The sequence below is a fragment of the Nyctereutes procyonoides genome, unplaced genomic scaffold (genome assembly GCF_905146905.1).
Source record: "Nyctereutes procyonoides isolate TBG_1078 unplaced genomic scaffold, NYPRO_anot_genome, whole genome shotgun sequence".
Lineage (NCBI taxonomy): Eukaryota > Metazoa > Chordata > Mammalia > Carnivora > Canidae > Nyctereutes > Nyctereutes procyonoides.
This window is the reverse complement of record NW_026575028.1, coordinates 7437737-7460704: the sequence shown is the minus strand read 5'-3', so window position 1 is coordinate 7460704 and position 22968 is coordinate 7437737. Positions and strand designations below refer to the sequence as shown.

The 22968-nt window shown below is 49.9% G+C and overlaps 1 protein-coding gene across 3 annotated transcripts in view; it reads left to right on the top strand.

Annotated features, from left to right (window-relative positions):
* Window positions 1-22768, top strand: part of SCNN1A (sodium channel epithelial 1 subunit alpha) — a 31167-nt gene extending 8399 nt beyond the window's left edge. For all 3 annotated transcript variants that reach the window (XM_055315457.1, XM_055315458.1, XM_055315456.1), the window contains 11 exons: window positions 9934-10201; window positions 11294-11484; window positions 15491-15594; window positions 15991-16154; window positions 16580-16678; window positions 16887-17004; window positions 20309-20387; window positions 20519-20576; window positions 20735-20790; window positions 20938-21013; window positions 21355-22768. In XM_055315457.1, the coding sequence (XP_055171432.1) occupies window positions 9934-10201; window positions 11294-11484; window positions 15491-15594; window positions 15991-16154; window positions 16580-16678; window positions 16887-17004; window positions 20309-20387; window positions 20519-20576; window positions 20735-20790; window positions 20938-21013; window positions 21355-21735 (1594 nt within the window). In that variant the 3' untranslated portion in view covers window positions 21736-22768. The remainder of the gene's footprint in view (window positions 1-9933; window positions 10202-11293; window positions 11485-15490; window positions 15595-15990; window positions 16155-16579; window positions 16679-16886; window positions 17005-20308; window positions 20388-20518; window positions 20577-20734; window positions 20791-20937; window positions 21014-21354) is intronic.
* Window positions 22769-22968: the final 200 nt, after the last annotated feature.

Genomic DNA, 22968 nt, shown 5'->3' with positions numbered 1-22968 from the left:
ACCTTTAAGTGCTCAGGTGTGTCCAACAGTTTTGGGTTTCATCAGTGCCCTTTGCCAACTTTTCTCTTGGAAGCCAGAGGGGACGGTAACCATGGAGAAGAAAGGAGGGCAGGGTTAGGTGTTCATATATCCTTTTGATTTGTATTCACTCGGTCATGCAACACCTTTGGGGCACTTGAAGCATGCCTGACACGGTGCTAGGCACTCGGCAAATGGGATCATTCATCGTTCATTCCTTCTTCACTGAAGGCCGGGTACTTCGCTAGGTTCTGGGGGCCGGAAGATAAAATAAAGTAGAGACAGGCGGCACAAATAACAGGAGGACCAAAACACAAAACAAACGAAAAAACCAAAGCAGCAGGAGGACAGGGTGGTCAGTATAATAAAGACTGTGAGAGGCACAGTCTCTGCCTTCAGGGAGTGTAAGATTTCTGAGTGCCTGCGGGTGTGACCGCACGTGTGTGTGTGTGTGTGTGTGTGTGTGTGTGTGTGAGAGCAAACACTGGGTATATGTGCGATGATGGAGATTGGTCACATACCAGGGGCGGAGGCCCCCCATGCATTCTATTGTGTCCAGGGGCGTGTCATGGGCCTAATAAGGTTTGGGACGTCCTGTGCTGCAGAGAAAACACTGCTGGCCATTTCAGGGATTGGCCTCCATATGCCCTCCTGGCCAAAGACCCATTTTCTGAGAAGCTGCTTCATGCACCAGATGCTGCTAAGTACTCTGCAGCACCCCTGACTCTCTCAGCAGCCCCAAAAGGCAGGGACTATTATCTCTATTTTACATTGGAGGAAACCAAGGCAAAGACAGTCAAGTCACAAGGTCACCGAGATAGGGACTGAGTTGCGGCTCACCCTCTGTCTGATTACAGACCCTTGCCTCTTCTTAATACCCCAGGTGCGGGGACATGGAATATAGGAAGTTTGTGGTCAAATATTTACATCTCATTTCCAGGCTCTCCTTTCTCTCCCCCAACCCCCGCTCATTTTTCTTTCCTGGTGCCCTGGGCCTTTGCTCCTCTTCCTCTTGACACTCTGCTGCTTCCCTGCCCTGATCTTTCCTCCACTTATTCCTCTTCACCCCTTTGGACCATGGTGGAGGGGTGGGACACTGGGACCACCCTGAGCCAGCAGGGAGGGGAAGGCAGGCAGGTGGGAGGGACTACAGGCTGGGTAGCAGGCTCTCCATAAATATTTGTGCTTGGGAGACATGGGTGGGAGACTGGAGAGGGCAGGGCTCCATCTGTTGACACCTGCCTGTAGATAAACTGAGGTCCTGCAGGGTCCAGGGTCATGGGCAGTCCAGGAAAAGGCCCCAGGGAATGAGACCAGAGCTACAGGCTGGGAGGGAGGTGTCCACACAGAAAGAATCTCACCTGCATGACTGGCAGCTGCAGGGCTTAGCAGAGGAGCGCACACCCAGGACAGGAGGGGAGTCAGGGAATGCCCCCTAGCACAACGATGTTGAACGATGTTGAACACCACATGCTGCCCCTACTGCTTTATACGCACTGTCTCATTGAATCCTGCCAATTCCATGAATAAGAAATGATTATTATTTCCATTTGGAAAGGGAGGTGAGATAATTTGAGCAAGGTCACATAGCAAATAATAAAGAAATAACAACAATGATAGCTAACACTTCATGGCACTTAATGTGCACCGGATAGGTTACATTTTATATGAAGTTATTTAATTATCACAAGAGACATCTGAAGTAGGTACGAGTATTAGTCCTGTTTTATATATGAGGAGACTGAGGCCCAGAGAGATTAGGTCACCTGCCCAAGCTCACACAGGTGAACAATCACCCAGCCACCCCACCTAGCAGCCACTGCATCTCAGGTTAGCAGCTGAGTCACAAGCTGAGTGTGTTTGATTTCAAAGCTCTTTCTTCCTCTGCACTTTAAGGAGGGGCTGGATGAAGGTGCCACAGGGGGTTCAGGCTGCTGGTGGGGCATGCTGGGTGGGGGTGTAGGGAAGAGCAGCAGTGAGATGAGGGATACTCAGGAGTGCTGGAGAGAGGGATCCAGGGTGGTTGGCTCCTGCTCAGGGAGGGAGATGGGGGGTGGGGTGGACAGGTTAATGCAGCCTGGTGAGTGGTGACCTGGGTGTGAATCACTGCTGTGGGCTGGCAGCAGGTGCAGGAGATGGGCTAGATGAGTGATCCCTACAGGGAAGCAGCAGGGAAGAGGTGGAAATCAGTGGATAGGATAGAAGAGCTGCTGCAATAACAGGAAAGATGCAAAGTCAGAGCAGGGATGCCCACAGCTGGCAGCAGGTGGTCCATGGCCAGCAGAGATGGAGCCCTTCTGGGCTGCTTTGGAATTTCTGGGAGAGGGGGCAAGGGCAGAAGACCTTCCACACTAAAAAGGGAAGTTCAAAAAAGTCAATGTGAAGGGTCGGCCAGTGCAATCCATTTCTTTTTTCGCCAGTGAAGGGTTTTTTTCATATCCACATCCGAGGAAAACTGAGCCTGAGAACATATTTTTCATCCAATCCTGGGAGAGACTGAGGTGAGACCTCAGGAAGATTTCGAGATTCTCAGACAGCAAAGGAGGTCACAGAATTCCCTCCCCAAGATGGCAAAGCAGAGGCTTGGTGCAGGAGTGGGGTGGGGAGGGCTCTGAGCTGGACCCTCTGTCCCTAACCCCTCGAGGTCTGGAAAGCAGGCTCTGCGGTGGCAGGGTTGGCAGGCCCGCCTCTGCCCAGCATGAGAAGGATGCACTCCTTCTGACGTCAGCTGTCTTTAGAAAGTTCTTCCTTAGGTAGAGCTACTATTGACCCTGTTAGGATGTCTAGCCTCTGATCCTGGTTCTGTCTCTTTGAAGAAACCCTAAAACTATCTCCTTCATCCAATGGCCTAGAGTTCAGGTGTGCCTAGGGCAGCAGCACCTGCTGAGGAGCTTGCAAAACCCACTATTGGAGTCTGATCCTTTTAACAAGCTTGTTAGATAAGGAAGGTGATTCCTCTCCCCACCCTTCCCCTGCAGAAAGATGAGAACGTAGAAAGCCTGTAGACTTTGCAAAGGTTGCCCCACTGTTATGTGGAGGAGCCAGAATTGGAATCTGCTGGTAGGCTCTGCTTTTTAATTTATTTTTATTTTTTATTTATTTTTTTAAATGATTTTATTTATTTTTTCGTGAGAGACACATAGAGAGAGGCAGAGACATAGGCAAGGCAGAGGGAGAAGCAGGCTCCCTGCGGGACCCCAATGCAGGACTCAATCCCAGGACCCCAGGATCATGGGGCTGAGCCAAAGGCAGACATTTAACCACTGAGCCAGGCAGGCGCCCCTAGGCTCTACTTTTTTAAGGCCACAGAGTTACATGGTGGGTAAGTGGCAGGCAGTGCTCCTGTGTCTCTGTGGCCTGCTCTTCTCCATCAAGAGTAATGATAATAAAACAACAGCAGTGGTTGTACAGTGCCTCCTCTGCCAGATATTTGTCCTCAGGACTTTTCATGTATTTGCTCATTCACTCCCCATAACAACTATGAATAGTCCCATTTTACAGGGGATGAAGCAGAGGCAGAGAGGAGAAGTAGCTTCTCCAAGGCATCAAAACAATGGGCAAGGCTCAGACTATGCCTGGAGAGCTGATTAGAGCTTAGTTCCTTGGATGAAATGGTTTCTAGAGCTTTCACCATCCAGGCTGTCCATCCTCGGAAAAAGCATTAGTTTGTGAACATCGATTGCTCCTAAAACATTGCAGCCGGGACTGAATTGAACCTGCAGTCTGAGAGCTTGGAGTTGACTCTGGCTGACTCTGTCTTCAGGGAGGCTCACAGCTGAGAGGCTGCCCAAGGGCACCTGCCTGTGAACACAGTGTGGTGAAGGCTGAGCTCCCAGAGGCTGTGAGTGTGTGTCCCTAAGGGCTATTTGTCCATAGCCCCCTGGGAGGCAGGCTGGAGGTGCTGAGACATGGGGGAGAATGAGGCTGAGGAAGGTGCCAAAGAAAGGGAAGTCAGGGCTTCTTGGTGGTCTCTGGAGGAGGGAGGGAGGGGAGTAGGGCCTCAGAGGCACCCTGGCTGGAGAGGAAGCTACTGAGTTTCCAGGGCTCATCCTGCCTAGTACTTCGGACTGCTGGCTGAGAATACTTTACGAGGGTCCTCCTGGTGGGTGGGATGGACAAATCCAAGGGCAAATCCAAGGCTGGGCAAATCCAAGGCTGCCCGGTAAGAAGGGCTTTCCTGTGAGGGCTACTGGGGGGAATGGGGGAGGGAGGAGATGCACACAGGGAGGTGGCTGGGGTACAGACCCCTAAGTCTCTCCATCTCCCTGCTTCTGCTAGTCTGTCCCAAGCAGAGAAGAGAGGCTGGAGGGGAGGTGACCAGTGGCAGGGAGAGGAGATGGTGCTGCCCATTCTCGGGTGGTTCTGAGTCCGGAGTGGGAATAGTGGGAAAAGCAGGGAGCAGGAAGTCAGACAGGCCTGGGTTCAAATTTTGGTTCAGATACTTCCTTGCTAAGTGGCCCTGGAGAAGTTGCCCAGTTGATGGATGGTCCTTAGTTCCCTCAATTGTCCAATGGAGATACTAATGCCTGCCTGACTGAATCGTGTGAGGGTTGGCCCACCCTCCAGCGTAGGGCTGCCTGCCAGCGCACATGGGAGTGGGGGTAGTGGCCATGACAGGGTAGGAGGTCAAGATAAGAAGGACTGCACTGTCTTGCTGAAGCCCCATGTTTGCATTCTTTCTCACCTCTCCAGCCCTAGGTCTCTTACCAGGGCCCTCCTGTTTGCAGGAGAAGATCTGTTATCATTAGTGGGTTTTACCCGGTGGCACTTTTCTTAGTTCTAGGTGTCAACTGAAAGGAGCAGGGAAAAATTTGTTTTCTGGAGGGGTGATATGGGAATGCTCCCTTCCTTAAGACTCCCCCACCAGAAGAGGAGAAGCTCACCTTGGGTGAGGGGAGCCTGTTTTGTATGGAGCCTGGCCTCTTCTGGAGGTGGGAGGTGGGAGGTGAGAGGTGAGGCCTATCAGGAAGAGGTAGGCAGGAGCTGAATTGGAGGGGGCCAGTGAGGGGAAAACTGGCATAGGGACAGCCTGTGAGGTTGGTCTGGGGGGAGGAGCAATGTAGCTAGAGAAGGTGATGGACCAACTCTGAGTCGGTGATGAGGATGAGGGAGGTACACAGAGGAACCCGAGGCAGCTGAGGGTGATGTGGAAAGGGAATGCTCAGCTAGAGATGTGGTGACTCATGTGAAAACAACTCCAGCCAGTGTGGGACACCTGGGTTCTTCCTATGTGACCAGGAGAAAGACAGTTGAGTTTCCTGGGCTTCATTCAGGCTTCCGTCCGCGTCTTCCTGATATTCAATGGCCTCTTCATTTTGTGTTTCTCACTGAACCTCCTGAGAGTTTCAGGTGGTATGCAGATCTAGTGTTATGCCCATTTCACAGATGGGGAAACTGAGGCGGGATTCAGAAAGGGTGAGTTACTCACCAACATTGCCCAGCTAGAAGTATGTAGCTGGAACACCAGGACCCACACCCAGTTAATTCTGGCTCCAGTGCTCCTTCTGGGGCAACTTGCCAACCTCTTGAAATAGCCAGAGCCAGCAGGAACAGAGTGGAAGGCAGCGTGATGGATAGAGTGCTTTCTGACATGGTTCCTGGCTCTGTAACCTTGAACTAGTCACCTGCCTAAGGTTTTCACCAGTAAAAAGGAAGGACAATAGTATTCGCTTACAGTGGCTAATAGTTTGCTGAATTACACTGAAGATTACATGAAATCATTTGAATTCTGATACCACAGTGCCTGGCTCAGAGTAAGTGCTCAATAAAGACCAGCCGTTTTCTGCCACCCTCTTATTTTATTTTAAAAGATTTTATTTATTTATTCATGAGAGACACAGGGAGAGAGGCAGGCTCCTTCTGGGGAGCCCAATGCAGGCAGGATCGCACCCTGAGCCGAAGGCAGACGCTCAACCACTAAGCCACCCAGGCATCTCTCTGCCGTCCTTTTAATTACCAATCATAAGCAAGTATCTGGGAATGTCAAACACATACCTTTGTCCTGAGCTACTTTTTCTGAGGGGATGCAGGGGTAGCTGGAGCTGTTACCTGGGCCCTTGCCAGCTAGACTTTATGAAGGAGAGAGAAACAGAGCCAAGTGGAGGAGACAGTGAGGGCATGACCTAGAGACTGGTTAATGTAGCTAGCTGCACATTAGGGCCCCTGGGGTTCTTGTAAAACAACCTTATTTGGGGCCCGCCCTTTCCCACGAAACCTGAATCTCTGGCAGTGCCTGCCACACACAGGTATTTGACTTTCTTTCTTTTCTTTTTTCTTTTCTTTCTTCTTCCTCCCTCCTTCCCTCCCTCCCTTCCCCTCTCTCTTTCTTTCGTTCTTTCTTTTTTTGAGAGACAGAAAGAGAAAGCGTGAGTGAGGGGAGGGGCAGAGGAAGAGAGAATCTAAAGCAAGTTCCATGCCTAGCACAGAGCCTGATATGCGGGGGCTTGATCTCACCACCATCATGACCTGAACTGAAATCAAGAGTCACTCACCCAACTGAGCCACCCAGGCACCCCTGGACTTTTTCTTTAATTGAGGTATGATTGACAAATAATAACGTGCACAAATCTTAAGTCCTCACTGAGGTTTGCCAATCAAGATCCTGAACATTTCCATTACGTGGTGGCCCAGGTAAAGGAAGTCCATTCTGAAGTCCATTCTCCATCTCCCATGGTCATTTTCTGACTTTCATCATCATCAATTAGTATGACCTGTTCTCAGGCTTCCTATGAAGGATATCACACAATGTGAATTTTGGTGTTTTTCTGCATGTGTCTGGCTCAACTCACTCATTTTACTGAACTTAATGTTTCTATAATTCTCTCATGCTTTTTGCCTGTATCAGCTTCCTTTTTTGCTGAGTGGTACTGATGGACATTTGGGTTGTTTCAAGCCTTTTGGCTATTATGAATAAAGGTGCTATGAACGTTCAAGTACAACTCTTTATATGTTCATTATGCTTGAATAAACAGCTAGGAGTGGACTCGAGTAAAATATCCAGAAGTGAAATTGCTGGGTCGTAAGGTAGAAACATGTTTAACTTTATAAGAAGCTACCAAATGTCCCTTGGCGGGATCCCTGGGTGGCGCAGCGGTTTGGCGCCTGCCTTTGGCCCAGGGCGCGATCCTGGAGACCCGGGATCGAATCCCACATCGGGCTCCCGGTGCATGGAGCCTGCTTCTCTCCCTGCCTATGTCTCTGCCTCTCTCTCTTTCTCTCTCTGTGACTATCATAAATAAATAAAAATTAAAAAAAAAAAGCCCCTTGGCTGTGCCATTTTAGGCTCCCACCAGCTGTAACTCCAGCTGCTCTCCATTCTCACCAGCTGCAACTCCAGCTGCTCTCCATTCCCACCAGCATTCGACCTTGTCAATCTTTTAGGTTTAGCCGGTTTTTTGTTTTTGTATTTTTTTAAAATACAATGCAAAGCTTGAACTCAGGACCTGAGATCAAGAGGTGAGCTGAAAACCAAGTCTTATGCCTAATGGACTGAACCACTCAGGCACCCCTAGGTTTAGCTTTTCTAATGGATGTTAAATGGTACCTCATTCTTTTTTTTTTTTTTTTTCAGAAGTCTGCCTTTTTAAAAATTTGTATTTTTCATTGAAGTTTAGTTGATGGACAATATTCTGTCAGTTTCAGGTATATACCATAGTGAATCAACCATTATGGTTTTAATTTACATTTCCCCAGGACTAATTACGTTGAGCACCTTTTCTTGTGTTTAGTGATTATTTATATATATCTTTTGGTGCCTTTTTACTTTTATTATTTTTTTGTTTTATTTTTGGTTCATTTAAAAACAATTTGTCTTTTTGCTGATTTCTAAGAGGTCTATATTTCAGGATAAGTTCTTCCTAAGGTTTTATTTTATTTAAATTCAATTAATTAACATAAAATATATTACTAGTTTCAGAGAGAGTTTAGTCATTCATCAGTTGCTTCCTTAGATATTTTTTATTCCAAAAATATTTTCTTACCTCAAGGTCATGAAGATATCTTCGATGTTTTCTTCTTGAATCTTTTTTTTTTTTTTTTTAAGATTTTACTTATTTATCCTTGAGAGACACAGAGAGAGAGGTGGAGACATAGGCAGAGGGAGAAGCAGTTTCCCGCAAGGGTCCCAATGCAGGACCTGATCCCAGGACACCAGGATCACGACCTGAGCTGAAGGCAGATGCTAAACCACTAAGCTACCCAGGTATATTCCTGATGTTGTTTTTTTTTTTTTTTTTTCTTCTTCTTCTTCTTCTTCTTCTTTCTTCTCCTCCTCCTCCTTCTCCTCCTCCTCCTTCTTTTTTCCTGATGTTTTCTTCTTGAGTCTTTCTGGTTCTGAAATTTATGTTTAGGTCTATGATCCAAACTGACTTAATATTTGTGTATAAACTGAGGTAGAAGTTGAGTTTCCTTTTTAAAAAATCTTCTCAATACAGCAGATGGTTGTTCCAGCACCATCTGTTTGAAAAAATTATTTTCCCCATTGAATTCGTGTTTTGGTCAAAACTCAGTTGACTGCATACTGTAAGTTTATTTCTGGACTTTATTCTGTTCCACGAATCTATCGCCTATCCTTACATAAGCATTACATAAGCATTACACTGTTTTGATGACTGTGGCTTCACAGTGAGTCTTGAAGTGAGGTAAAGTACTCCAACTGTGCTCTTTTCCAAAATTGTTTTGAGGGGTGCATGGCTGGCTCAGAAGAAGAGTATGTGACTCTTGATTTCAGGGTTCTGGGTTTGAGCCCCATCTTGGGTGCAGAGATCACTTAAAAATAAATAAAAACAAAATTGTTTCGTCCACTCTACATTCTTTCCATTTCCACATACATCTTAGAATCAGCCTGTCAGTTTCTTCAAAATGTCTGCTGAAAAGTTGATAGGGATTGTGTTGAATCTCCAGACCAATTTGGAAGACATGAGAACTACACAGAATTTCTGACTCATGAACTCATGTTAACTCTCCATTTGTTCTGGTCTTTGAGTTCTCTCAGCATGATTTTCGGGATAAAGTTCTTGCCAGTCTTTCATTAAATTTATTCCTAGTACTTGATGTTGTTTATGGTATTGTTCTGTGATCTCAATTTTCCATCTTTTTGTTGCTGTTTTGTAGAAATACTGTTAATTTTTGTGCATTGGTTTTTGTATCCTACCACCTCGATGGATTTAAGAGTTCTAGGTGTGGTTGTTTCGTTTTGGTAGATTCCGGCCATAAGGCACTGCTACGACGGATTTTCATGATGGACATGGTAATAGGGCCTGTACCGAGAAGGAATGTGATGATTTATACTGGACAGTGTTTAACTTCTGGTGTTTGGGCCCCACCCATCACTTATTAAAACTGAGTGTTCGATGGGGAGGGGCCGTGCAGCGTCTATAGTTTCAGAGTTCCAGGCTAAAGTCTAGAAGTGCAGTGAGGCACCTCTAATTTAGAAGGTGTCAGCCAGGTGGCAGGCGGGCCCAAAAGCCTACCTGGGGGGAGGCTGAGGAGCCCCGGGCGGGCTGCCCCGCACACCGCAGGTCGCCGGGAGCACGGCGGCGCAGGACCAGGCCACACCCTCTCCCGCCTTGGGCTTGGGCCGGCGAGTTCCGGGTTCCCTTCCCGGCCTGGGCGGGGTGGGGTGGGGGGCGGGAGGAGGGCGCCTCTCGCCTCTCGTTTCGGATAAACAGGCCGCAATAAATGCCGTCACCGCCGGGGCTCACCGTCGCCTCCCCTGCCCCCGCGGGTCACCTTGTCTATACTCCCACGTCCCCCCGCCCTCCGAGAGGCCCCTGCAGACACCAGAGCTATTCCTCGCGGGCTTCTCCACGAGGAGCCGACCTCACCGGCTTCAGGCGAGGAAACTGAGGCCCTGAGGGGCCGGGGACTCGCGCGAGGCCGACCTCCAGCCCGAGCGTCTTCCATCGCCCCTTCCAGGTACACGCAGGTTAAAGAGGAGCTGGAGGAGCTGGACCGCATCACCGAGCAGACGCTCTACGACCTGTACAAATACAACTCCTCCAATACCCTGGGGGCCCACCCCCGCGGCCGTCGCGACCTCCGGGAGACCTGGCCGCACCCCCTGCAGCGCCTGCGGGTCCCCGCCCCGCCCTCCGGGGCCCGCCGAGCCCGCAGCGCCGCCTCCAGCGTGCAGGACAACAACCCCCAAGTGAACAGGAAGGACTGGAAGATCGGCTTCCAGCTGGTGAGGCCCCGCCCCCGAGGCCCCGCCCCCGAGGCCCCGCCCCCGAGGCCCGCCCCCGAGGCCCCGCCCCGAGGCCCCGCCCCCCGAGGCCCCGCCCCGCCTCGGCGCCCGGGCCCTGCAGTTCCGCCCGCGCCGGGGACTGCGCGCCCTTTCCGGACTCCGCCTCTGCTGCCTAGCAACGGGGGGCGGGACCTCCTCGCCCCGCTGGCAAAATACATTAGTTAAAGAACCAAATAACAGCTCTGTGCGCGCGGGCACGTGGGGTCTCCTGGCCAGGGCCGCTGTGGGAGCCTTTCAGTGGCCGGAGTCACATCCGCTGTGGAGAAAGCACGTTTCCGAATCGTCAGCCTCCCCTGGTGGGACTCCGTGGGGACCGCCAGTAGGGAACTGGGGCTCTGCCGGCCTAAGAGAATAAGGAGACAGGAAAAAGAGATACTTTATTTTTTTAAAAAAGACTATTTATTTAGTCGTGAGAGACACACAGAGGCAGTGGGAGAAGCAGGCTCCATGCAGGGAGTCCGATGTGGGACTCGACCCAAGGAGCCCAGGATCATGCCCTGAGCCAAAGGCAGATGGATGCTCCACCCCTGAGCCATCCAGGTGCCCCGAGAAAGAGAGACTTTAAAAAAAACAGTTTTAATAAAAAAAATAAGGGAGAATAAGCGGAAGTGGGAGCATACCAGAGGAAAGAAGAGAGACCCTCTTTGGGGAGAGTGGACTCTTCAACCAGGAGACCGGGATGCTGTTCTAGCTCAGTTGCTGGGGCAAACCTCTTGATTTCCTCTGTCTTCCCATCAGTAAAATGGGGGAGATGAAGGCTTGCCCCACCCTCTTGCAGAGGCTGTATAAATGACCCACAAGGTGTGTACAGCTCTGGGTCTCCTTGGCGGACCTCCCCTCAAGCCCATGCTTTCCTGGTCCTCTCTCCTCCGGGTTCCAACTTCTCTTTGCCTCCTGTTCTGCCCCACTTCTGGCACCCACCCCTGTGTATCAGTCCTCAGGACCCCAGACCACTCCTTCTTTGACCTCAGCCTGCCCTGCAGCCTGTCCCCTGCTCCTGGCCCCCTGACACTCTGTGGTTTCTGTGTCTAGTGCAACCAGAACAAATCGGACTGCTTTTACCAGACTTATTCGTCAGGGGTGGATGCGGTGAGGGAGTGGTACCGCTTCCACTACATCAACATTCTTTCAAGACTGCCAGACACTTCTCTATCCTCGGGGGAGGACATGCTGGACAACTTCATCTTTGCCTGCCGCTTCAACCAGGCCTCCTGCAATCAAGCGTGAGTCCCTCCCGCCTGGTGGTGTGCTCCCCATGGGGTCTCCTTCCCAAAGCCAGCCTGAGGCTCTTATGGGCAGCACCCAGGAAATGCTCGGTGCAGGGAGCAGGGGGAAGCATCTACTTCAGGTCCAGACCTCTGTCCCATGGGTTATCCTGCAGGGCTGGGTCTGAGTGAGGCAGCCTAATATATGGATGCTCTGGGAAGGCTGGAGTTGAAGTCTGGCTTTGAGACTCTAATGGCTGGAAGCCTGCGTCTCCATCTTTCTAAGGCCTCTTTGTCACTAGCACCAAACTCCAAAGTGCCTGGAAGGTCATCCTCTCAGATGAATAATGGTTTGGTGGAAATAGCATGGATTGAGTGAGGGAGTGAATCTGAGTTCCTGCTCTGGCTCTATAACTTCCCAGCCAGGTGACTCCAGGCATTTCACATCACTCTTCATAGCCTGTTTCTTTGCAAAATGGGAAGAAAATGAGATTCATTCAATGTTCATTCAACAAACACTGTTTACTGTCTCGGCTATGTGCCAGTCACTGTTCTAGGCATTTGGGATACATTAAAAGGGAAAATGTATAATAAGTGCCTTTTGGCACTTTTACTCAAAGGAAGAAGATATTGATTACACCTGTCTCCAAGTTCATGCGATAAGTGTGAGGGCATTTTGTAAACTGTAGTGAGAAGTGGGTCTCATTGTTCTTGAACTCAAACAAATTCAAACAAGTGAATGTGGCTTTCCCTAGACCACCAGGCCAGCCCTGGCTAAGAATCCTTCCCACTGCACTGCACCGCCCACCAGGCATTCCCTCTGATAGAACTCCAGTCATAACCTCCTTGCAAAGAAGTTGTGGCAGCTGGCAGCTCTCTAAGGCCGTAGCCTCTGGCCCCTCCTACCCCTGCCTTCCCTTTCTGTTCCTTGAGGTTCACGTTTTCAGGCGCCATGTCTCTGCCTCTGCCTGGCTGAGAAAGGGTCCTAAGGCAGCATCTCCACTCTCTAGGGGCCCTTCCCTCTCATGTCACTACGGAATGGCAGCAGGGCCAGGTGTCACCTGCTTCTGCCTCCAACCTCACCTCACACACACACACACTCAGGCCAGCACACGGTTTTGTTTCTGTCTCTAGTCTTCATGTTTGTTTGAAGACCGGAGCTACCTGCTGGGAAGCTCACACCTGCCTCAAGGATCTCTAAATGTCACCTTCCCAACGATCCTTCCCCTCTGCCAGCCCTGTGCTCCTACCTCCCCATCAACGGAAAGTCCATAGTTCATCGCTGTCTTGACAGTTAAATCACTTCCTTGGCTCAGAGCCTGGTCATTTCTCACCTGGCTTATTATAATCTCCTTACCTCCCATTGTCTTTCTGACTCCAAATCCTGTCTTTATTCTGCAATTCTTCCAATTGAGAAGTCCCGCTTAAAATACTCCGTGGTCTCTCATGGCCTTTGGAATCGAGCTGAAACTCACAATAATGGCTTCTCTCTGTAATCTTTTCTCTAATAACAGCTTGATTGAGATACAACACACCATAAAATCCATCCTTTAAATGTATACCATTCAGTGATTTTTAGTATATTCACAGAATTGTGCAAGCGCTATCTAATTTTAGAACATTTTCCTCACCCCCAAAAGAAGTCCTGTACCTACTAGCAGTCACTTCATATTCAAACCCCTCAACCCTGCCCAAGCGCTGGAAACCGGAAGTCTACTTTCTATTACCGATTGCCTATCATGGACATTTCATGTAAATCGAATCATCCTCTATGTGGCCTTTTGTCTCTGGCTTCTTTCACCCAGCATAATGTTTTTAAGACCCATCCATGTTGTAGCATGCATCAGCACTTTATTCTTTCCCTCTCTCTCTCTCTCTTTTTTTAAGATTCTCTATTTGAGAGAGATGGGGGGAGGGGCAGAGGGAGAGGGAGAGGGAGAGAGAATCTTCAGGCAGATTCCCTACTAAGTGTGGAGGCTGACACGGGGCTTGATCCCACAATCCATGAGATCACAACTTGAGCTGAAGTCAAGAGCCAGACACTGAGTCACCCAGGCGCCCCAGCACTTATTCTTTTTATGGCTGGATAATATTCCATTCCATTGTATGGCTAGCCCACATCTGATGTATCTGTTCCTCAGTTGATAGACATATGGGTTGTTTCCACTTCTTCTTGACTATTATGAATAATGTTATTATGAACATTCCTGTACAAATTTTTGGAGGGATGTGTGTTTTTACTTCTCTGACGCATACACCTGGGAGTGGAATTCTGGGTCATAGGGTAATTCTATATTTAACATTTTGAGGAACTGTCAGACTGTTTTCCAAGTGACTGTCGTCCCATTTTTACATTCCCCCCTTCAGTGTCTGAGGGTTCTAAATTCTCCCCATCCTTCACTTGCTCTTGTCTTTTTGACTTTAGTCAGCTTAATGGATGCTTATAATCTTAATAGCAAACTTACGTAGCTCTAAGTGCTAAGCCCTGTTCAAAGTGCGATTTTATTGTTACAACACACCTGTGAGGTAAATACTGTTATCCTCCCCATTTTGCAGAAGAGGAAACTGTAGTACAGAGAGATTAAGTAACTTGGTTCGTCCCACAGCTAATGCTTGTTAAAGCTAGGGTTCAAGTGTGGGTAGTTTGGGAGTCTGTGCCCCCCCCCGACCTTTTTTTAAGATTTTATTTATTTACTTGACAGAGAGAGAGAAACAAGCAGGAGGAGTCGCAGGCTGAGGGAGAGGGAGAAGTAGACCCCTTGCAGAGCAGGGAGCCCGACACAGGGCCTGGAACCATGACCCGAGCCGAAGGCAGATGCTTAACTGACTGAGCCACCCAGGTGCCCCTGGAGTCTGTGCTCTAAACCATCACATTGTATTGCTTCCCATATATTCTCCCACTATACTGAATGTGTATCTCTTTATATGTGTTTTAGCAAAATGTGTGTGTGACAAGTGGTGGTGTCTCATTTCACCTCTTTATTTCTTTTCTTTTCTTTTTTTTTTTTTTTTACTAAGCTCCGTTTTTAAGGTCCATCCATGTTGTTCCATCTAATCTGTTGATTCCACCTCCTACATGGAGACCATGGTGTGCATCCATCACATTGTACCTGTCTGTCCCCTGAACAGGGCTCACGGGCCCTTCAGGATGGGCCTCTGTTTGCTTTTGGAGACTTCTCTTCAATCTCTCCCTGAATCCAGCCTTTGCTCTGGAAATGCTGGCTTCCTGGCACTTCCCAGAATGGGCACCAGCACTTCACATCTCTGGGCCTTTGTTCTTTAAGGCCAGTGGAATATTCCAAATCACCTAGTTCCATTCTCCTCTTTTGACAGATGAAGAGAATAAGCATACAGAAAATGACTTGCTCAAGGCCATCCCAGCAGACCCCTCTCATCGCCCCCCCTGAGATCTGACCTTCCTCCTCTCAGCTCCATGTTCACTACTGGTCTCACTGTCTCCTCTAACTCTGTTCTCTTCCATTTCTCTGCTTCATTTGTTCAACCACTATTTATTAACTACCTCCTGTATTGCCTGTATGCCAGGAACTATGCAGTCAACCCAGAGATGATACAGAGATGAATAAGATGTGACCCCTGTCCTCAAGGAGATCACAGTCCAAATGGGGAACTAAGATTTAGACATGTGAGAAGCTAGGGACACTGTCGAAGTCTTCATAATGCAACACAGCGACTCAAGAGAGGTCACAAGGCCAGTGAGGTCAGGTGGCCTGGTGGGAGGAGACTGGGCTAGAAGGTAGATGGCCTGTGTTTGTGTCCCAAGTTGGTCATCACTGTTTGTGTGACTTTAGGTTGTTCCTTGACCTCTCTGAGCCCTGGCTTTCTCTTTTAGAATATGGGGATGATGCCTTCACAGGCTGTTGGTTGGAGTGGCTGAGGGAGCGTGGATAAAGCTCCCGGGGCTATGTTGGCACATTGTAAGTGATCAGGAAACAAAGGTCACTGAAACTCCTGCTCTCTCTGACCCCCTACGCTTTCCTTTGTGACCCTACTTTCTCCTGGATAGGAATTACTCTCACTTTCACCACCCGATGTATGGGAACTGCTACACTTTCAATGGCAAGAACAACTCTAACCTCTGGATGTCTTCTATGCCTGGGATCAAAAATGGTGAGCAACTCCTCATTCCCAAGGTCCCTGACCTCTTCCTCAGTGCTTCCCACTGCCCTGCTCCCCCACATTTGCCTACTTCGTGCTCACGTCCTAGAGATGCCATGTGCCTCTGGTCCTCCCCGCAACATGCCTCACTCGATCCCAGAATCGCAATCCTCTCTGGTCTTTGTTCCCCGCAGGCACCGCAGAGCCCACTTCACATATGAGAGGAATCCTGTCCCAGTTCTGCCTACCCAACCCCGAATCCAGCTCAGGGGTTGCCAAACCCCTATTTGGGTCTTCCTGGCCTTGCCCTCTCCTGGGGCCGTAGAGACTAGGCAGGTGGGAGAGGGGATGTCTGTCCCTGAACACTTGTCCCAGACCTTCCCTGCTCTGCTCCCTCCGCACCCCCAGGCCTGTCCTTGACACTGCGCACAGAGCAGAATGACTTCATCCCGCTGCTGTCCACGGTGACTGGGGCCAGGGTAATGGTGCATGGGCAGGATGAGCCTGCCTTCATGGACGATGGCGGCTTTAACTTGCGGCCTGGCGTGGAGACCTCCATCAGCATGAGGAAGGCAAGGGTGCTGCCTGGGAGGAGAGCTGCTGGTTGGAGAGGCCAGGGGAAGTGACATGACAGCCTGAAGACTGTAGAGGGAGATCATGTAGGATGTGTCTGGGGCAGGTCTTTAGGAGTAGAATCGGTGGTAGGGGGCTGGCAGCATTAGGGACCTTAGGAGGGACCTGGGATGGGAGTGTTGAGAAGTTTCCAGGACATGTCTAGGGTTCCAGGGCTGCCCTGGAGCCTGTGTCCTTGGGAGTAGCACGGGATAGGCACATTGGGGGGCCCTTGGGAGATGTTTTGACATGGCAAGGCAGACAGGAGAGGTTCGGGGGTAGGAGATATAAACCCCCTGGGCTGAGGGTAGACAGTTCAGAAAGGGGCCCTGGCCACATGCTCTGACCTTTGACCTCTGACTTCCTTGTGCACATGGGTTCTCAGGAAGCCCTGGACAGACTTGGAGGCAACTATGGTGACTGCACCAAGAATGGCAGCGAAGTCCCTGTGGAGAACCTCTATCGTTCCAAGTACACACAGCAGGTGAGACTGGCCTGTTTCTGCAGCAGCCGTTTCCTGGGCCAGCACTGTTGGACAGTCAAAAGTTAGGGGTGTGTGTGTGAGAGAGAGAGAGGCAGGTGGAGAGAGGGGTGCGGAGAATTGTTTGTCCTTCCCTCCCCTGTGTCTTCTGGGCAATGCAGGAGGGAGGGTGGGCCTGAACCACCTTTCCCGTCATTTCCCTCTCCTCCAGGTGTGTATCCGCTCCTGCTTCCAGGAGAACATGATCAAACAGTGTGGCTGTGCCTACATCTTCTACCCATTGCCTAAGAATGCGGAGTTCTGTGACTACAGGAAGCATAATTCCTGGGGTAAGACCCCAGGGAGCCCCTGGCCCACACCTGGGCCCCAGGACTTTCTTAGAGCTGGAGTGCTCCTCTCTGGGACTCCTGGGATGCTAATTGTCTCTCTCTCCTGTGTTCCAGCCATTAGACTCACTGCTCAGTTTTCTCTCTCTCTCTCTCTCTCTCTCTCCTCTATCCCTGTTCCTCCCTCCCAGCTTCTCTCTGTGTTTTGGCTTCTGTGTGTTTATAGAGAATGACCCTATTTAAAAATAACTTGCAGCATAAGGAAGGAAAAGCATGTGAGGAAAATCTCCCTCGTTCACTCCACGCTCTGCCTGTAGCTTTCTTGTCTCACCAGGCGCTGGTCAAGGCACGAGACAGCTCACTGGGCAGCAGAAGAAAATCCTAGAAGTTCTATGTAGCTATCTAATTCCCTAACATCTTCTATTTTATATATATATTTTATAATGGACCTAATGGATCAATTCTACAGTAGCAAGTATGACATTTATGAATCAAGTACATATGTCAGAGATAATAATTTAGGACTTTTAAAATTAAGATTTATTTATTTATTTGAGAGAGAGAGAGAGAGAGAGAGAGAGAAAGAGAGCATGGGGAGAGGGGCAGAGGAAGAGGGAGAGAGGAACCCAAGCAGACTCCATGCTGAGAGCAGAGCCCAACCTGGGGCTCAGTTTCACAACAGTGAGATCACCACCTGAGCTGAAACCAAGTGTCAGACCCTTAACTGACTGAGCAACACAGGTGCCGCCAATTTAAGAATTTTTTTTTTACCTACAGGAAGGCACAAGCAAAAAAATTTAGAGAGTATTGAAATCCTGGTTTAGGAGTGGACACATCCCTCTTCCTTCCCGCTATAGCTGAGTTATGCTGCATGAAAACTCTGTACTAGTAGGCTGAGGGAGAAAGATAATCCCAAACAAGAAACTAGAAAGTAGGGATGCCTGGGTGGCTCAGTGGTTGAGCATCTGCCTTTGGCTCAGGTCATGATCCCAGAGTCCTGGGATCGAGTCCCACATCAGGCTCCCCCTTAGGGAGCCTGTTTCTGCCTCTCTCTGTGTCTCTCATGTATAAATAAAATATTTTTAAAAAGAAGAAACTAGAAAGTAGAGTCTTGGCAGTCATGGCACACATGCTCTTACCTGGTGCAGCTGACCATTCCTCCCAAGGTCCTTCTTCTGGGATCTCCCTGGGCCCAGGGTGGTGGCCACTGCTGGAGGAGAGGAGCCTCCACGTATACAAGGGGGCAGGGCAGACCCCGGGGATTTGTGTCTGCCTCTCTGGGTTCTGTTCCTGTGGATCTGTCTGCTCCTCCCTTCCCAGGATCTGCTCTGTGTGGATCTCTCCCCTGCCAGCACTTGGTACACCCAGCCTCCTGTTCTCATCTCTCCTACCCTAGGTCAGAGCCCATCAGAGGTGGGGGGAAGTCAGGGGCCATCTGGCTTCCCCATCTCCTTTCTCAGATGAACAAGCTGAGGCCCAGAGGGAAGCCATGATGTGATGTACCCCCTCGGGCGTGCAGAGCAGGGACTCCCCACCCACTGCTGTTCCTCGCTGCCCTCAAACAATGATTTCTAAGTGGCTGCAAGTTTGAGGATCTGTGAGAGAAAAATAACAATGCTCGTTGCTGAGAGGCCTTGAGGATGGGGGAGAGTGTCTGGGGGACACAGTCTGCTGCTTCCTAAGGACTCCTGAGTCCCCAGGGGAAAGGGCCCAGCTGCTCCCCCAGGCTTTGCCATTCCAGACACCTAGTCCTGGCAGGTAGAGGGATTTGGGTCAGAAATGGAGGACTTCTAGACTGGGCAACTAAAAGTAACAAGAATGACACTGTACCCTTACTTAGAACTTGACAAATAGAGGATCCCTGGGTGGCTCAGCCGTTTAGCCCCTGCATTCAGCCCAGGGTGTGATCCTGGAGTCCTGGGATCAAGTCCCACATCAGGCTCCCTGCATGGAGCCTGCTTCTCCCTCTGCCTGTGTCTATGCCTCTCTCTCTCTCTCTCTCTGTGTGTGTGTGTGTGTCTCATGAATAAATAAATAAAATCTGTAAAAAAAAAAAAAGAACTTGACAAATAGGGGAGAAGGGGGGATTCATGGAGTCATCGCCCCTCTTTTTTAGGTAATGATTTTATTGGGGTAATTTCTATTTCAGGTAATTCACCCACTTAAAGTGCACAATTTGATTTTAGTATAGTTTTAGTTTTTAGTGTAATCATGGAGCTGTGCAGCAGCCACAGTCAACTTTTGAACATTTCCATCGCTCCCCAAAGAAACTTCTTACCCATTAGCAGTCTCTGAGCTCCCCATGCCCTGCACCCACAGCTCCCTGCCTCACCCCTGGAAACCACTAATTAACTTTGTGTCTCCACACATTTGCCTATTCTGGACATTTCATATGGATGGAACCCTATACTGTGTGGTCCTTTGTGACTGGCTTCTTGTGTTTAGCACAGCATTTTCAAGAGTCGTCCACCTTGTGGCATCTGTCAGTACTCTGTTCCTTTTCATGGCTGAGTAATATTCCAGTGTACAGATCCACCTCTTGTGTTTACACATTCATCAGTTGATGGACATTTGGGTTGTTTCTATTTCCTGTTTCTATTTTGTGTGTGAACATGTGTTTTCAGTTCTCTTGGGTATATACCTACGAGGGGTGTTTCTGGGTCATATCGTAACTCCGTGTTCGACATTTTGAGGAACTGCCCGCCTCTTTTCCAAAGTGGCCGCACCATTTCACAGTCCCAGCAGCAATGTAGGAGGGTTCTAGTTGCTTCACATCCTCACCAGTACTTACTTATTTATCTTTTTAGTGGCCATCCTGGTGGGTGTGAGATGGTATCTTGTGGTTTAAGCTCATTTTTCTTTTTTTTTTTTTTAAGATTTTATTTATTTATTTGACAGAGAGCGCAAGCAGAGGGAACAGTAGAGGGAGAGGGAGAAGCAGACTCTTCACAGAGCCGGGAAGCCTGACACAGGGCTTGATCTCAGACCCTGAGATCATGACCTGAGCCAAAGGCAGATACTTAACTGACCGAGCCACCCAGGTGCCCCTAAGCTCATTTTTCTTACATGACAACTGTTCCCAGTTTTCTTTTCGATTTTAGATTTTTGCCCATATCCTACTCATCTTTACATAGATGTGTCCTAGGTCATTTTTTGGTTTGGGGCTTTTTTTGGTGCTGCCACTCAGGAAGCATCACTATAATGCTACTTGTGACGTGGGTACCTACATATCTTGGGAGATCTCTTGGGTCTAGGGTGGAGAAAGTTGAGGTGCCCCAGGAAAATGGGCACCTCTCTGCACCCACAGGTTACTGTTACTATAAGCTCCAGGATGCCTTTTCCTCAGACCACCTGGGCTGTTTCACCAAGTGCAGGAAACCATGTAGGTGAGTGTCTCCTTCCCCTGAGGTACAGATTGGGCAGCTGGCTACTTGGCTGGGTAAGAAGACAGGGTCCTTGGCTAAATCTTTGAGTGGGAGAACCTCACTCCCACTCTTGCTCCTTTCTCCATCCCCAGTGTGACCAGCTACCAGCTCTCTGCCGGTTATTCACGATGGCCCTCAGTGACATCCCAGGTAAAGTGGGGAAGGGGCGGGATAGGGGATGTGTGTGTGTGTGTGTGTAACACCATGGTCTTCTCTGGGTATGTGTAGGGTTGTGTTTAATCCCACACCCAACCCTATAAGCCTGAAGAATATAGGGTGACCCTATTGACATACCCATTCTGTGCCAGGACTGGATCTTCCAGATGCTATCCCGTCAGAACAATTACACCATCAACAACAAAAGGTACATCCTACCCTGATCTGGCCAGGGAGGGGAATACTTGGGAGGGAAAACCAATCTAGGAAGAGGATGTGATTGGAGAAGGGTGTTTGTGAGGGTCTGAGAAATTAATCCATCAACATTTCTTCCTCCCCTCGTTTCGACTCCAAGAAACGGAGTCGCCAAACTCAACATCTTCTTCAAGGAGCTGAAATACAAAACGAATTCAGAGTCTCCCTCTGTCACGGTATGTCTGCAATTCTCTTGAAGGTCTTAGCGGGTGGCTGTCAGGGAAGACAAGGGGGTCCCTCTGTGGGACTGCGGAGGTCTGGGCCTGGAAGGTAGGGGGAACAAGGAAAGATGAGGGGGGCACAGGGGAGGTTGAGAAGGTTGGAAGAAGGGGAGCTTGGCTGGGTGATGAAGTCTCTCTGAGCGTGTTGGGAGGGAAAGGTGTGCCCGATGGGTATGACTTAGACAGAAGGCGGTGGGGGTGTAGTAAGGGCCTCATGGAAGGAGGGATGGGGCTCCTCTTCCAGAGCCCACCCAGGGCCTCTGCCCTAGGGGTCACTGTGCCCTTCCTCCTTACAGATGGTCACCCTCCTGTCCAACCTGGGCAGCCAGTGGAGCCTGTGGTTCGGCTCCTCGGTGCTGTCTGTGGTGGAGATGGCTGAGCTCATCTTTGATCTCTTGGTCATCACATTCCTCATGCTGCTCCGGAGGTTCCGAAGCCGATACTGGTCTCCAGGCCGAGGGGGCAGGGGTGCCCAGGAGGTGGCCTCCAACCCAGCTTCCTCCTTCCCTTCCCATTTCTGCCCCCACTCCACATCCCTGTCCTCATCCCTGCCAGGCCCTGCTATTTCCCCAGCCTTGACAGCCCCTCCCCCTGCCTATGCCACTCTGGGCCCCTGCCTATCTCCATCCAGCTTGGCGGGGGCCCACTCTTCTACCTATACTCTGGGGAAGCCCTGAGCAGGAAAGAGACTGTCCCTCTCTACCCAAGGCAGGCGCTTCCCCTGGTGGGAGGGGACCAGGCTTGGCAGGATTAAAGAAAGTTTGGGGACTTCCTCTCAGAGCTGCCCAACTGCCTTTGGTGTGAGGGGAGGGAGGCAGGATGGATAAGGGGCTGCAGAAATTGTCCGGCAAACAGGGGCCAAGGAACCTGCCCAAAATTGCCCCGTACCCTTCTGCCCTGTACCCTCTGGTCCTGCCTCTAGAAGACTCTGATTCCCCTTCCCCAGTGCAAACAAATCTGCTTTTCCCTTGGATCAGCCAAGCCAAACTCGGAGGTCGGACAAGGAACCTTCCTAGGAAACCACTGGTGACCGAAACAAAACACAAGCAGGTGTGCACAAAGGCACGTGCAGGTTTCCTACCCAAAGATGACTAAAGCCAATTCCAGGCCTGGTCATGCTGTTTTCCATGACACGTTTGCTCCTCTTCTTGAACTTGAGTGGGGAACCCCACCCAAAAGCCCCCTCTGCTAGTACTTGGGCAATTCCCCTTCCCAGGGCAGGGCCTGGAGTAGACCAGTCTAGTGAAGGCTTGGCCATTCCTAGTTGGCTCCAGGACTCTTCCAGCCTCCTCTACTCTGTGCCCCCACAGAGCCATACCCCAGTGTCTCTGTGTCCTTCATACCTCTGCATATTTGCTTAAGTTATTTCCTCAGCCTGGAAGCTTTGCACACCATCTGGAGAATTCCTGTGCATCCCTTAGGACCCTGCTCAGACACGACTACTTCTATGTGAAGACTTCTGCTCCTCCTTATCTTCCCCAGATTTGATCACTTCCCACTCCCCTGGACTTCCACTGCACAGCATAACATCTATTGGAGTGCAGATGTTGCATTATGCTTTCTTGTTCATTTGTGTCTCCCTCCCCAACTAGACTGTGAGCTCCTTGTGGTCAGGGACAGAGTCTTGTTTGTTTATGTATCCTCAGGGACTAGCCCAGTGTCCCTCTTAGAGCAAGTAGGCAGATGCTCAATAAATGTTTGCTGCATAAAGATGTCTGGAGAGCTGTACGGGGATACTGTCGAGGGGGTACGGAATGGATGCAAGCCTCTGGGTCACCGCCCAAGCTCCTTGGAGGTCCCACGGTGGGGAGAGGGCAACAGACTTTCATACCCTTGGCTTCACTATGGAAGCAACCATTCTTCAGGGGTGTTGGCAGAGATGAACTGTACTGCCGGCCCCCCATGGGCAT